The sequence below is a fragment of the Scyliorhinus canicula genome, chromosome 6 (assembly GCF_902713615.1).
Source record: "Scyliorhinus canicula chromosome 6, sScyCan1.1, whole genome shotgun sequence".
Taxonomy (NCBI): domain Eukaryota; kingdom Metazoa; phylum Chordata; class Chondrichthyes; order Carcharhiniformes; family Scyliorhinidae; genus Scyliorhinus; species Scyliorhinus canicula.
In genome coordinates, this window is record NC_052151.1 from 96608214 (window position 1) to 96624978 (window position 16765).

Here is a 16765-nt window from a genome sequence, read left to right on the forward strand (position 1 = left end):
ATTTGAGATCCGGCCCACTATGGTCGTATCGTCAGCAAACTTGTAGATGAAGTTGGAACCAAGTTTTGCCACGCAGTCATGTGTGTACAGGGAGTAGAGTAGGGGGCTAAGTACACAGCCTTGCGGCGCACCGGTATTGAGGACTATTGTGGAGAAGGTGTTGGTGTTCATTCTTACAGATTGGGGTCTGTTGGTCAGAAAGTCAAGGATCCACTTGCACAGTGGAGAGCCAAGTCCTTTGATATGAGCTTGGCTGGGATTATGGTGTTGAAGGCGGAGCTGTAGTCAATAAATAGGAGTCTGATGTAGGAGTCCTTGTTTTCGAGATGCTCTAGGGATGAGTGTAGGGCCAGGGAAATGGCGTCTGATGTGGACCGGTTGCGACGGTATGCGAATTGAAGTGGGTCAAGGTGTTCCGGGAGTATGGAGGTGATGCGCTTCATGATCAGCCTCCCGAAGCACTTCACTACAACTGACGTCAGGGCCACCGGGCGGTAGTCATTGAGGCATGTTGCCTGGTTCTTCTTTGGTACCGGTATGATTGTGGTCTTCTTGAAGCAGGTGGGGACCTCGGAGTGGAGTAGGGATAGGTTAAAGATGTCTGTGAATACCTCTGCCAGTTGGTGTGCACAGGCTCTGAGTGCACGACCAGGGATCCCGTCCGGGCCCATCGCCTTCCGTGGGTCACTTTCAGGAAGGCCGATCTGACTTCGGAAACTGTGATGGTGGGTATGGGTGAATTATGGGCTGCTGGGGCACTCGACAGCGGATTGTTGGTTACCTGCTTAAACCGAGCATAGAATGCATTAAGTTCATCGGGGAGGGGTGCGCTGCTGCCAGAGATACTGCTTGGCTTCGCTTTGTAGCCAGTTATGTTGTTTAGTCCTTGCCACAATCGCCGCGAGTCTGTCTGTGACTCTAGCTTAGTTTGATATTCTCTCTTGGCATCTCGGATGGCTTTGCGGAGGTCGTACCTGGATTTCATGTATAGGACAGGGTCGTCTGCCTTGAACGCCTCAGATCTGTCCTTCAGTAGGGAGTCAATCACGCGGTTGAGCCATGGTTTCCGGTTGGGGAACGTACGTACTGCTTTCTTTGGCACGCAGTCGTCCACACATTTGCTGATTATGAAGGGCATATAGAACATAGAACAGTACAGCACAGAACAGGCCCTTCGGCCCTCGATGTTGTGCCGAGCAATGATCACCCTACTCAAACCCACGTATCCACCCTATACCCGTAACCCAACAACCCCCCCTTACCCTTACTTTTTAGGACACTACGGGCAATTTAGCATGGCCAATCCACCTAACCCGCACATCTTTGGACTGTGGGAGGAAACCGGAGCACCCGGAGGAAACCCACGCACACACGGGGAGGATGTGCAGACTCCGCACAGACAGTGACCCAGCCGGGAACTGAACCTGGGACCCTGGAGCTGTGAAGCATTGACACTAACCACCATGCTACTGTGCTGCCCTTACATAGACAGAGTGTATAGTCAGAGACTTTTTCCCAGGGTAGAGGGGTCAATTACTTTGGGGCATAGGTTTAAGGTGTGAGGGGCAAGGTTTAGAAGAGATGTACGAGGCAAGTTTTTTTTTTTTTTTTTTTACACAGAGGGTAGCGGGTGCCTGGAACTCGCTGCCGGAGAAGAGGTGGAAGCAGGGACGATAGTGACGTTTTGACAAATAAATGAATAGGATGGCAATAGAGGGATACGGACCCCGGAAGTGTAGAAGATTTTAGTTTAGACAGGCAGCATGGACGGCGCACGCTTGGAGGGCTCAAGGGCCTGTTCCTGTGCTGTACTTTTCTTTGTTCTTTGTTCTTAGAAGGGAGGGTTTTAGATTCCTGGACCACTGGGACCGTTTCTGTGGAAGGTGGGACCTATACAAGCGGGACGGTCTACATCTGAACCAGAACGGAACTTACATCTTTGCTAGTGCGTTTGCTAGTGCTGTTGGGATGGGTTTAAACTAATTTGGCAGGGGAGTGGATGCAGATTGTTAGCAGAATAGGGACACCGCATAACACAGGAAAGCAATTAAGTCAGAGAGAATACAGCAGTAATAAGTTTCAGGAGAGTAAGACAAGGCTGAATGTCCTCTACTTTAATGTCTGGAGCATTACAGGTAAAACGGATGAGTTAAGGGCGAGGGTTGACGCGTGGAGTTATGACATAGTAGCCATCATTGTTGAGGTAGGGACAGGATTGGTAGCTTAACATCCCGGGATACAGAATCTTCAGGAGGGACAGGGAAGGGGCAAAATAGGGGAAAGACATTGCACCAATAGTTAAGGAGTCAATTACTGCTGGAAGGAGAGATGATATCTTGCGGGTGGAGTTAAATGAAGTTTTGTGGGTAGGGTTTAGGAATAAAAAAGAGACAGCCACAATGTTGGGTGTTTATTATAGGCCCCCAGATAGCCAGCGGGAAATTGAGGAGCAAATATATGTGCAATTTGCAGAAGTGCATAAAAATAATAATTGGGTAAGTATAGTGGGTGATTTCAACTTTCCCAACATTAACTGGGTTAGTCATTGTGTTAAGGGCTTAGATGAAGCAGAGTTCACAAAATGTATACAAAAGAACTTTTTAGCTCAATAGGTGGAGGGTCCAACAAGGTATGGTGCAGTGCTGTACCTAATTCTGGGGAATGAAGCCGGACAGGTGGTTGATGTGATGGTGGTGGAGCATTTTAGTGATAACGACCACAATATGGTTCAATTTAAATTTGTTATGGACAAAGAAATAGACAAATTGCAGAAAAAGGTCTTGGATTGGGGAGAGCAGACTTAGTAAAATAACCAAAAAGAAAATGCTGGAATATCTCAGCTAGTCTGGCAGCATCTGTAGGGAGAGAAAAGAGCCGTTGAGTCCAGATGACGCTTTGTCAAAGCTTCAGTAAAATAAGGCAGGATCTGGCCAAGTTGGATTGGAACAAGTTACTGGTGGGGAAGAGCAGTGGGGGAGAGCACAACATGTTCCCTCTAGGAAGGAGCAACAAGCCCAGAGAACCATGGATGACCAGAGATATTCAGGATCCAATGAGAAGGAAGAGGCTTTTAATAAGTAAAAGGGGAGCAAATCAACAGGGGATTTAGTGAAGTACAGAGACCATTTAGGAAAGCACAGAGGGGATATGAGGAATCTCTAGCTGGTAAAAGCAGGGAAAATCCCAAGATACCTCTAAGTATATCAATGGGAAGAAGATAACTAGGGAAAAAGTAGGGCCCATGGGGGTAATCTGTGAGTGGAGACAAAGGACATTGGTGGGTGTTAAATGAATATTTTACATCTGTCTTTACCCAAGAGAATGAGGAGGCAGATATGGAACTTGGGGAGAGAGACTGTGAGAGAGACTATTCCAATTATGGCATAGATTAAAAAAGCTAGAAGTCATGTTGGAGTTATATAGAACATTGGTGAGGCCACAGCTGAAATGAAATGAAGTGAAAAATCGCTTATTGTCACAAGTAGGCTTCAAATGAAGTTACTGTGAAACGCCCCTAGTCGCCACATTCCGGCGCCTGTTCGTGGAAGCTGGAACGGGAATTGAACCGTGCTGCTGGCCTGCTACGGTCTGCTTTCAAAGCCAGTGATTTAGCCCTGTGCTAAATATGCAGTTCTGGTCACCACATTATTGGATTGGATTGGATTGGTTTATTGTCATGTTTAACGAGGTACAGTGAAAAGTATTGTTCTGCATGCAGCTCAAACAGATCATTCCGTACAGGAAAAGAAAATACATAATAGGGCAAACATAAAATACATAATGTAAATGCATAGACACAGGCATCAGGTGAAACATACAGGTGTGTAGTACTACTCGGTAGAGAAGATGTGTGAAGAGATCAGATCAGTCCATCAGTCCACAAGAGGGTCATTTAGAAGTCTGGGGAAGAAGCTATTTTTGAATCTGTTACTGTGTGTTCTCAAACTTTTGTATCTCCTACCCGATGGAAGGAGTTGGAAGAGTGAGTAAGCCGGTGGGAGGGGTATTATAGGAAGGAAGGATGTGGTTGCACTGGAGCGGATGCAGAGGCGCTTCACCAGGATGTTGCCTGGGATGGAACATTTATGTTATGAAGAGAGGCTTGGTTTTTTTTGGCTGGAGCAGAGAAGACTGAGGAGGCGACCTGATTAAGGTGTACACGATTATGAGCGGCACAAACAGGGTTGATAGAAAACATCTGTTCCCTTTGTTGAAGGGTCGGTTTTGAGGAGACACAAGTTCAAGGTGAGGGGCGGGAGGTTCAGGGGGGTCTTGAGGAAAAACGTTTTTATCCAGAGGATGGTGACGGTCTGGAGCGCGCTGCCTGGGAGGGTGGTAGAGGGGGTTGCCTCACATACTTTAAAAAGTACTTAAATGAGCACGGTACATCTTAACATTCGAGGCTATGGGCGAAGTGCTGGCAAATGGGGCAGATCAGGTGCCTTTCATGCAGTGGTGCGGACTCAATGGGCCGAAGGGCCTTTTCTGCACTGTATTTTTCTGTGTTTCTATGACTAGGTAGATGCTGACCAGAGGGCAGGATCAGAGTAAATGCCGCCCATTTAAGGCAGAGATGAGGACAATTTTTTTTTCTTAGAGGGCAGTGAATCTGTGGAATTCTTTACCGCATAAAGCTGTAGAGGATGGGCCGTTAAGTATGTTCAAGGCTGAGACAGATTTTTAATCAGTGAGAGAATCAAGGGTTATGGGGATAAGGTAGGAAAGTGGAGTTGAGGATTATATCAGATCAGCCATGATCTCATTGAAGAGCAGTGCAGAATTGATAGGCCAAATGGCCACCTTCTACTCTTACCTGTTAGACTTATAGTCATCGGCTCAATTTGGTAGATATATCTTGCATGAACATTTACCTGAACTTTGCAGTGCCACAATGCCAGGGGCTGTTGCAGCTACCTGCGTAACCATTACTCCATATCCAAACTTTTCACATTTGCTGACCTGTCAAGTTAAAAGAAAAAGCACGGTAAGTAAATTATCTGCATATAATTTATGTTTCGCATTATATCACTTAGCATATCAATAATACTATCAATGTTATTTAAATACATTGAAAGTTTGAATAAAACAGGTCTGCCAGTTTGTAATTGGAATTCCAGTGCTTTTGTGCTGGATTTACTATCAGAAATTAGGGTGAGCACTTCATACCAATAGTGAAAGTCATTTTGCTGGAATTTCAAATGACTGCAATGGTGATGGTCACAGAGAATACTCTATTAATTGGCAGCAAGAGAACCTCTGAAATGGCAAATTATTCTTTTGTGGGCATACAAGACAAATATAGATAAATGTACTCTAACAAGTGTAAATGGACTAAAAACTAGGCAACAATATCTTCAAGAAAGAAGTTGTCCTATTGTTTGCATGGTTCAGTGATCAATTATTAGTCCTTGAAAAACAGTAACCAAAAAACAAAGTTAGTTAGTCAAAAGCATCTTTGTATTTGGGGAGAATGGGAAACCACCAAGGTTCTGCTGGAATTCCTATTTGTAAACAATGGTTAGGGATAGAACTGTCCTCGACTCTGGCAATTTTGTTATTAAAACAATGATTGATACTCATTGCCTGGGCTGACTCATGATGCTTGCCCACTTAGGTATGTTTCAGGGCACAGCACTCATAGGGCAATTCACAAATGCCACTGTGTCCTCCCTCTGAGGACACAGTGAAACCAATATGCTGTATGATAAGCCCCCAAATCACCTCAAACTGCATTGGGGGTCACGCCATGTCAGTGAGGCATTTAATTTCAGTGGCCCTCAACTTCTGCACCTCTGGTTCATTTCAGGGCTCAGCGGAGGATTTGTGCAAGATCTCGCAATCAGCTACACATAGTTGTGTCAAGCTAATGACTGATACCATCTTCAGACATACCTGCACCTTCATCAACCTAGGATAGACGAGGGCAGCCAGACAGAGAGAGCATGAAGGTTTGCAGCAATGGCTGGGCTCCCCCTCCGTCTCCAGGGTGCTATAGACTGCATGCATGCAGCCATTAGGGAACCAGCAGGAGAGCCAGGAGAGTTTAATCAACATGTGCATGTACGACTTGATGAATATACAGATTGTCTGTGACCACACGATACAGATTCTACAAGTCTGTGCCCATTATCCAGAGAGCTCACACGATGCATACATCTTGCAGTTCTCCCAGGTACCAAGGCAGCACATGGTTCCTGAAAATGTGGACTAATGGCTCCTAGGTGCAAGGGCTATTCCTTGAAGAGGTGGCTGATGACCCCACTCTGTTATCCAAGAACTGAGGCAGAGGAGACAATAGGAAATTATCAGTGGATGACCATCACCATCAAGAAACCAATTAGAAACTGATCATGCACCCTTAAACCAATCATGGCCTTCGCACGACAGCGTGAGAGTGTGGGACCACATTTTGCCTTATGCCTTTGGTTGAATCAGGAAGCAAGAACCACATTGAGTCAGTAAAGTCATTGCCTAGCTTTATTAAATATAACTTTTATGGCTTGATAAATGTTTTTAGAGTTACATCACTAAATTGTCTCCTATGCCTGAATCGCTAAAGTCTTAATATAAAAAATGAATATTGAGAAAGCAGATTTGGAGGTGAAATACCTCACTTAAAAACTAACAGCCCAGATGACCATACCAGGATGTTGCAGATGAAATTTGCCAGGCAAATAGTTGAACTAAAAATGACATAAGAATCTCTAATTTGTCATAGTAAATGAACTTTCATTAAAAGAATACAAAAGAGTGTACAGTTATAAAGTGCCTGATTTCATTTCAGAACCTTTTCAAATTAATTACTGTTCAGTTACTGTTGTTATATTAATAAAATAGATCACCATTTCTCGCACCTGCATATCTCAAACAGTAACGAGATGAATGAAACATTGCACTTGTTTGATGTTGGCTGAGATAAAGAGATGGTGGACAGGACACAGAACAACATTATCTGCTCTTCTTCATGTAGCACCACGGGAATGTTAGCAATCATCTAAACCATCGGACAGGTAGGTGGGGTTAGAGGTTAATATCTCACCTGAAATCTATTATTGCCACTGACAATTTAGCTGTCAATTCCGCACTTGGGTATCTGCCATGCGTGGCGTGTCAACCCAGATTATAGGCTGGATTTTCATTGTACAAACCGGAATCGGGAGTCACGGATTTCCCAATGTCATAATCCAGGCTCCAGACAACAGTGGCCACCACACAATCTTCATGGCAATTTGGTGGAAAAGGGCCATAATCATTATGTCTCCTGCAACAAACCCAAGTCAGCGCCGGATGCAGAAGTGGAGACGCGCGGACACCAAGGTGGCCAGGTTGAAATGGCCCATTTCAGGAGATAAGTGTGAGGCTCCCTAACTCCGCTAACTACCTCACCTCCTAGCCCAACCTCACTCCCTTTATCCTCCCCTCACCCCCTAATCTACCCTCACACCACTCACTCCCTTTATCCTACCTCCACTCACCCATACACACTTCCAGTATCTACTACATATAAAACTCAGGAACGTGATAATAACATTGGGAAATCTTTAAAGAATTCAAAAATCTGTCAAAATAAAACAAACAGTACTCCAAACAATGCTTCGAAAACCATAATCCTCGGAAACAGCTCATAAATATGTCAATATAACAAAGTTTATATTTCCCTTAACAGTTGTGTTAACACTCCTATTGAGCTGAATCCATGAGTGTGGCTTGGAACTCAGCCAAGCATTTCATCGATTAGAATCCCTACAGAGCAAAAGGAGGCATTCAAGCCCATTGAGTCTGCACCAAGCCTCTGAAGAGCTCCCCCACCTAGGTCCATCCCCCGCCCTATCCCTGTAACCCCATCTAACCTTTGGACACCAAAGGACAATTTAGCATGGCCAATTCACCTAACCTGCACATCTTGGACGTGGGAAGGAACGGGACCACCTGGAGGAAATCAACACAGATAGGGGGAGAATACGCAAACTCCATACATTCACCCAAGTCTGAATTGAACACAGGTCCCTGGCTGTGTGAGACAGCAGTGCTACCACTGTGCCACCTTATAATTTACAATGCGATTCCCTTGCATCTGTACAAACTATTCTTACTGAGCTGAATCCATCAGGTAAACGTCAAACTCAGCCAGGTTTTTACAGTGAATGGCATTTTTGAACAGCCATATCAAACACAACTTCCATAGCTGAATACATCAGAGCATTGAAGCCAGTCAGAAACTGTCATCTATTAAAGCTTTCAAACAACCAAAAAGATAGCTGAGCTTAATTTCAAGAAAACATCAAATCAAAGGGGTGAATTCACACAGTGATAATCGTATTTTCACTATTGAACAATACAGAATAGCACTTTACTACGGGATAATGTACTCAACTGCATCTGAAACTTCATTTCGATTACCATTCTGTTAAATTTAATGTTCATTTACCATTCCTAAAAAGACCCTATCATCAATCACTGTATTAAAAGAGATATAATTTATGATAACAGTATTTCACTGTGACATTTGAAGTTGACAACACTTCTTGAACTTAGCTGTCATACAGTTCCCGACTCCAAACTATAGTTCACGACAACCTCTGAGCAGGTGTTAACCATGTTGCCTTCAACAAACCTTGCGCTCTGACCCCTTGAAAATTACCGGCGGGTTGAAATTCTAAATGAAAATGGCAATTTCAGTATAGCTGGATACAGATACCTCCCATTAAACCACATGATCGAAATTGTTTGCATCAGGAATGGGAGTGGGAACGTCTTCTCGTTCCAATATAGGTAGACCTGTGTCAGAATGGGAAAATCTGGCCCTATATCTTCAGGATCGGGAGGAAGATGTAAACTCAATTAAATTTGAGTATAAAAAAGATGACCTATGCCAGTGCTCATGATGATGGACAGATTATGGAGTGTGAAGCTCAATTCAGGGTCAAGTACGATACCAAAGTGGTGTACTGTCTGAAATAGAAGCGGAAAATGCTGGATAAACACAAGAGCTCTGGCAAAATCTGTGGAGAGAGAAATAGAGTTAATGTTTCGAGTCTGTATGACTCTCCTCCTGAGAATTGTCTGATTCATCTTAAGTGACCATATGCAGAAAGAATAGAGGCTAGGTTGCTGTGATATCGCATGAGCTATATCACAGAGTGGCTTTCATTTTGAGAAAATTCAGGATCATTGATAAATTGAGAGTGAGAATCAATGTTTGTCAATGAGTTGAGGGTGATTTAGAAAATAATTAGGTGTCTTCAGCATATATGTGGATAATGTACTGAAATGCATCTGAAATTTCATTACTTTCACAATTCTGTTAAATTTAATGTTCACTTACCATTCCTAAAAAGGCCCTATCATCAATCACTGTATTTAAAAGAGATATAACTTATGATCCAGTATTTCATGATGACATTTGAAGTTGACAACACTTCTTGAACTTAGCTGTCATACAGTTACCGACTCCAAACCATACTTAGAAAAGAATTAGGTGCCTTCAGCATATATGTGGAACTAAACCATGGGTGGGATTCTCCTTCCCGCCAGCCCTGTTTTTCGGCACGGCATGCCGCTACTGGCAGCTGGATTCTTTGTTCCCACAGCCGGCTAATGAAGGTTGCCCATTGTGAGCACCCCCATGCCGTCGGGAAACCCGTGGGTGCACTGTCGGCGAAGCGGACAATCCTGCCAATGGAGAATCCCGGCGCATATCTATGGCGAATGTAACAAAGAGGCAATATGTAAACAAGGAAGCGGTGGATACCAAAGATAGAACCTTGGCACTCTCCTAAATTAACCATGCAGGGAAGGAGACAGAATCAAGCTATACTGGGACAGACAGCAATGTAAAGAGTGGTTCCACAGATGGACAAGGCTGAAGGAACCACGTAAAAGGACAGATTTGTCAGTCATCTCAAATGTTGGAGCGGTTGAGGAGGACAAGAAGAACTATAGCTAATCATGGGTTCAGGGTGATACAGGAAAGAATGATCAAAGGTCAACAATCCAGAATTCTAGACACAAGTTTGGAACTGATAAAATAACAGATTATAAAAGGGACAACATATACATCTCTTCATTCCCAAAAGATGAATTATCAAATGATTCACATACCTGCAACTTTTTAGTAAATCTACTGAACATGAAGATCACACACTCATTGAGTGCTCCTGTTTGCTGCAGAAGTAACAACCCTTTTGGAGTAGCAGCAAAGTTTAGCAGATTGTCCAGCAACATTTCTTCTAAGATCATCCTGACAAGAGAGTTAAAGGGTTTCATTTTTTATGGTGCCCAGGAAATCATGCTAATTTATTCAATCATGGTTATGATAACATACCAAGAATAGGATTCCTCCTAAATGCAGTGTAGTACCAAAGACAGAAAAGTAAACAAAAGTAAAACAACATTCCGTAATATACTCATGTAACAGTCAAATGTTTGTGATCAATTTTTCGACAAAAAGTTCAGGGGTTGACTTTTACACAGGTAATTGAGGGGCTTACGTTGAACTAAAACACTTCCATTTGATACAGCTAACATGCCTCAAAAGGACCATAGGGTAATGGGGGATGCGTAGTTCATACCAGCTGTTATTGTCTCTCTCACTCTGTTTTTATTACGGAGACCCCCACAACCAACACACTCCAAGAAAGGAAGCAGCAATTTGGCTGGTACTATGGTTTCAATGATGCTCAAGGGTCAGGGAAAGGAAAGGGCCACTGATGTATAACGATGATGGCTCCCAGCCCTTGTCCTGAGCCGTACTGCAAGGGAACTCCTCTGACTGCATTTGCAAGGGTTAGATTAGCAAGGCCTGCACCTTCCTATCCCCAAAAAAGGCTGAGAGCTGAGGACACAAGACCGGGAGTTCATTTATTTCAATTTTGCTCTGGAAGCTGATCCCTGCAAGCCCAGTGCCATGTGCACTGTTAATTACTCTTTTCTGATCTCTTAGTTTCTCCCCACAAAAATCAATTTACATTCTTTATGCCTTAATTGACAAGAATGAACTGGAGGAATTATGGTAAGTGTAACTATTTTAACAAATAATGAATGTATTTTTTTGATGTGATTGTAGAGCTCTGAAATGTTTGGCTTTGATCCTGAAAAAGTAGGGTCATACGAGGTGCTTTAGATCAACAATCATGAGATTGACTTTTACACAAGCATATATGTACAAGAGGAAAAAAAAGATTTCTAATTTTTTAAAAACCAGCTTTACTAATATGTATAAGTATAAGAAAGATTAATTTTCTTTATGATTCATCCAGTCTCATAAATGTACTTTATGTTGTGTTTAAAAAAAACATTTTGTGCTGAATTATTCCTTAGGATTCCATAGCAATATATATCTCTGCAAGATGATGAAAATAATACTTAAAACAGGATTTGATTTTTTTGTGTTCATTCAGATATACGATTTTTATCTTCACTACATGGGTGGTAAACATCCATAAATACCAGCCAAAGATTACTGTTCAGCAGTAAGATGAAAATTAGGTGCACTATATAAAACCCAAATCTGGCGAGAGTTAGAAGAATAGCCAAAAGATGTTAGGAAAGTGAGTTTTTAACATTTTGGTGAGGTTTCCTTGTGGGTCAAGAGGAGTACTCTCCTGGCTGCCATAATGAGCATGTGGAGCTCCGAAGAAGGAAGAAAGGAGCAATGTAGGTTGGAGGAAAGAGCAGCAAGAGTGCCTTTCAGAAGCCACACCCCTGCCGATGTATCCAATTGAGGGATCTGAGAGTGCCAGATAGTGGGGGAGGCTACTAGCAAATCCAACAAGGTTTGCTGGGTAACCTTTCAAGGGAGTTTAATCCCAGAGCCACTATTGAATTGGCTCTTAATTGGCCGAGGAATCCCGCATCAACCCCTTCTGTCTTTTTCAGAGGACTTAATCGGGAGAGGATTCTTCAATGCCAGGAGACGAATATGAGGCATTCCCATAATCAAGTGGGCCCAGATGCCATGTTTTGCTGTAATTGGGCATGCATTAAATCCAGATCATTGCTATTAACCAGTATGATCACGCACAATTGCAAAACAACAATTCGGGTACACACTACGTATTTTGTAATCCTTGAGCAGTTGACAGAGTCCTTGATGTTCCACTTCCTGCTGTTGGAGTATGGTATCGTTCAGAAAGTAAACAGGCCTTAGTTCACAAAAAAAATTGAATTTGGAAATTTCATATTTACAAAGATTTTGTGAAGTCCCTGTTTAAAAAAAATATAGATCCATAAAACATATTTGAATATTCAAGTCCCACTCACCATGTGCATGAAAATATAGATAAAGACTCATTCACCAGCAAACAAACCAGAGCCTGTATTCATTTTTAGAACTACATTTTTACTAGCAGATGCCCATGATAACTCTCCTGGTGAGCCAAACAATTGTCTGTTTTTTAACAATAAGGGGAATTATGTCATGAAACTGATAAGATCAGGGTGCTGTTTCACAGCAAATGGATAAATGAAATTCCATTTTAGCAAAGGCATTCTGATATTTTTTGCTAGTGCTTTGGGAATTCAATTCCATCACTGTTAATTAGCTATGAAGACAGTAAATGAGTAACCTTTACATGTATTAGTATTCATACCTGTGTGTTTCATTTTATCGTTTTTCAGTCTTAAAGCTGAAAATATGCTAGTATGTAAGATGTGCAAGATGGAGCAAGATATTTAGCAGTGCTGGACAGAATGAAGTTTCAAACGCTTAGATGAGCCGCTTAGATGAGCCTTGAAACGTCACAGCGTACAAGGCCACGGACCAAGTGATGGAAACTGGAATTAGAATATAGGTGTTTAATGGTTGGCACAGACTGAATGAATCTCCTTCTGTGCTGTAAAATCTTCGAGAATTGTAAGAAAAATCGGGTAATAATAGTAAGGGATTTCAACTTCCCCAATATTAACTGTATAGTCAAAGTGTGAAAGGCTTAGAGGGGTGGAATTCTTAAAATGCATCCAGGAGAGCTTCTTACGTCAGTACGTAGAAAGTCCTACAAGAGAGGGGGTGGTGCTGGACCTAGTTTTAGGGAATGAAGCCGGGCAAGTGGTCAAAATTTCAGTGGGGGTGCATTTCAGTGACCATAACTGATTTAAGGAAGTTACGGAAGGGACAAGGATGGACTTGAAATAAAGGTTCTGAATTAGGGAAGGCCAATTTTCATACAATAAGACAGGATCAACAAAAGTCGACTGTGAGCAGCTACTTGTAGGAAAATCTACAACAGAACAGTGGGATTCATTCAAAAATTAAATGAAGAGGGCAAAGGGCCAACATATATCAGTAAAACTGAAGGGTGGGAGCAATAAATCCAGAGAACCCTGGATGTCAAGGGATATCCAGGGACTGCTAAGGAAGAAAAAAGGGAGGCTGATGGCAGATACAGAGGTCTCAAAATAGCGGAAATCCTAGAGGAGTAGAGGGAGTGAAGGGGTTACTTTTAAAATAAATTGGAACGAAGATAAGCATGAGAAAACACTGGTGGGCAAAATAAAATGTCATGGGATTGTCACTTTAAGAAATGTTTGTCTTGTCAAGTGGCTGCAGTGATGTCATTGTGTGGGTGGAGCTGGGCTCTGGCTCTGCTTCTTACTTTCGTTATGAGCTGGAAGCTGATTTTGGCTCCGAGTTTCAGTTTTGTTTTCAGTTGGAGAGCTGCATTCAAACCAAGGAGGTGTATTTTGGTCTCTCTCTCTGCATGCTAAAGAATGTCTCCTGATCACTTGATGTTTTCAAAGTAATCCCTGGGCGCGATTCTCCGCTCCCACGCGGGTGGGAGAATCGCGGGAGGGGCGCTCTGGGACCCCCCCGCAATTCTCCAACCCCCCTCCAAAATGGCATGTCGCCGTTTGCGACATGCCTCTCGGAGAAACGCGGGCCGCCGTTTTTCACGGCGGCCCGCGATTCTCCGACCCAGATGGGCCGAACGGCCTGTCGTTCCCGACCGGTTCACGCCGGCGGCAACCACACCTGGTCGCTGCCGGCGTGAACATGGCGCCAGCAGCTGTTTTGTGGCTTGTGGGGGGGCGGAGAGGGGAGTGAGCACCACGACTGTGCTCGGGAGGGGACTGGTCCGCGATCCGTGCCCACCGATCATCGGGCCGGCATCTTAAGGGGACGCACTCTTTCCCCTCCGCCGCCCCGCAAGATCAAGCCGCCACATCTTGCGGGCAGCGGAGGGGAAGGCGGCAACCGCGGGTTTGAGCTGTCATCCATCGTGACGTCAGCTGCGCATGTGCGGGTTGGAGCCGGCCAACCTGCGCAGCTGACGTCATTAGGCGCGCCGGCCACGTCATTCATGGCGCGCCGGGCCTTGACGCCAACGACAAGGCCCGCCGGCCAAGATTTACGGCACGGCTCTCCTAGCTGGTTGGGGGGGGGGGGGGGGGGGGGGGGGTGATAATAGTGGGCCAGAAGCGGCCTCCGAAGCCGTCATGAACCTCTCCGGGTTTCACGACGGCGGCGGGTGTTGCGGAGCATTCCGCCCCTCTTAAGGAATGCAAACTACTGTTTACAAAGCAAACCTTTGTTAAAAAAGGGTCTTTGACTTATGGATGTTGTTAGAATGTTACTAAGGGTTACCTATAGATTATGTATCTGTGGGATTATCAGTGTTGGTAGCTGATAGATGTTTACTGTGTGTTTATGAAATGTTACCTGGATTCATAGAATAAACATTGTTTTGTTTAAAAATACTTTAGATTTCTGTGCCTCACACGTAAAGTGGGCCCTTGTGCTCCCCATAACCGAAACTATTAAAAGTTGTGGGTCAGGTGACCTCCATGATATACTTTGTGTTACTCCCTAAAACCCTGGCCCGTATATAAAAGGAAATCCCAAGGGATTAAGGGCAATAGGTTGACCAGAGAACGATAAAGGGCTCATTATGTACAAACGTGGCAATGTAGTGTGGGGGAGCTGGGATGTAGGGAGGTTTTATAATTGAGTACTTTGCAACTGTGCTCACTATAGAGAAAGATGATGTAGGTAAAGAAATCAGGGAGGGCGTCTGTGATGTCCTTGAACAAATTAACATTGAGAAGGAGGTGGTATTAACGGTTTTACCACGCTTAAAAGTTTTGTCTGGTTCACAATTTCATTCACACAGAGAAATATAATTAGTGCAGAGTTAAGAATAATTAATAAAATGAAGAAAGATTTCCTCAGTTTAATCATTAGCTTATCCCTGTCAGAATTTCCATAATACTTTTTCTAAAAAGGTTCGACTTAAGGGGAAAAAAAGGTAGGTTGCAGCTATTAACGCTCTATTTGTAATCATTACCTTTTTCCATGCTTTAGATATGGCTTCATGTAAGCCATAAGGCATCAGTACCTCCAGACCCTCACATGTATTGTACATCTGACGACAGACAAAGATAAAAGCACCCTTCAGAGCAGAGGATGGTTCTGTTGAAGCTAAAATAGGAAGCTCCCCATCAAGTAACCTTTTGGTGAACTCGGCAATTACTTTTGCAGAAGGACTGGCAACATAAAAACAAAATATAACTCTCGTGATACACAGCTCATTCAAAATTCATCTTTTAATTTGTTACAATTAAACTCAGCTTTGTTGCCTGGTTACCTACCACCATTCTTGACAGGATGTACCAGGACTATAAAATTTTGCTCTGACCAATTGGGATTGCCGATTGCTGTTTTTAGTGTTTAACATGAAGATCGCCCAGTGTAGTAGCTTCATTAAGCACTTCATTAAGTACTTCCATATCCTAAGATATATCTGGTGATACCCCAAGCATGCTATTTGAGACTGCACTGAACTAGGATTAGTCTCCTGTCTTTGATATTTGTCAATAGTAGGGACATGTTGGTCCATGAGTTCAGATTATGGAGGTACACAATTTTGTTACAGCCCCCTATGCCTTCATTTTGGAATGCTTGATCAATCCTTACTGTCCTATTAGCATGGTGGTCGGGCCAGAATACACAATAGAAGATATCTTTACAGAGGTGATGAGACTTGTCCGGATCAGAACTGTGTGATAGTTGCTAAATTCTCCAGGACTTGGTCACTGTGCTAATATGGCCAATCCACCTTTGGTACACGGAGTTTATTCTGCACTCCGCTTCCCTCAATTTCCTCCAAATTAGTTTCAGCTGCAAGACTACAGCTGAAAGGTGATGAACAGATTTCCCTGATTTTGGGTCCGAAATCGCAGAATTCATCAATGTTGAAGATTCACGCAACGTCCATGTGACTATATTACTGCTCCTCACACATGATGGTATACCCTACCAATCGGAAAGGGCAACTCCATGATGGCGATGGAAGAGTCTGACATGTTGATTAATTGCTATGATTGCATAGGGTATGGCAGCGTGGTGACGCAGTAGTTGGTACTGCTGCCTCAAGGCACCGAGGGCCCGGGTTCGATCCTGTGTGGTCCGTGTGGAGTTTGCACATTCTCCCCGTGTCTGCATGGGTCTCACCCCCACAACCCAAAAAGATGTGCAAGGTAGATAGATGGCCACACTTGATTGCCCCTTAATTAGAAAAAAATAATTGGGTATTCTAAATTTATACTTTCAAAAAATTATTACATAGGATATACGGCAATGAAACAGACCATTCAGCCCAACTAGTCCATGATGATGTTTATGCTCCAATCAAGCTTCTTCCCATTTTTTCTTATCTAAGGCTACCCTCCTCCCCTCATATGTTTGGCTGGTTTTCCTATTGATTCATCGATACTATTCATTTAAACTACACCCTGTAATATTAATTTTCATATTCTTACTAGTCTTTCT

At 43.4% G+C, this 16765-nt stretch overlaps 1 protein-coding gene across 1 annotated transcript in view; it reads right to left on the reverse strand.

Annotated features, from left to right (window-relative positions):
- tbc1d32 (TBC1 domain family, member 32) overlaps nucleotides 1-16765 on the reverse strand; it is a 348975-nt gene that overhangs the window by 205067 nt on the left and 127143 nt on the right. Inside the window, 4 exon segments of the mRNA XM_038799703.1 lie at nucleotides 4872-4959; nucleotides 10102-10240; nucleotides 12055-12143; nucleotides 15282-15480. Coding sequence (XP_038655631.1) covers nucleotides 4872-4959; nucleotides 10102-10240; nucleotides 12055-12143; nucleotides 15282-15480 — 515 coding nt within the window.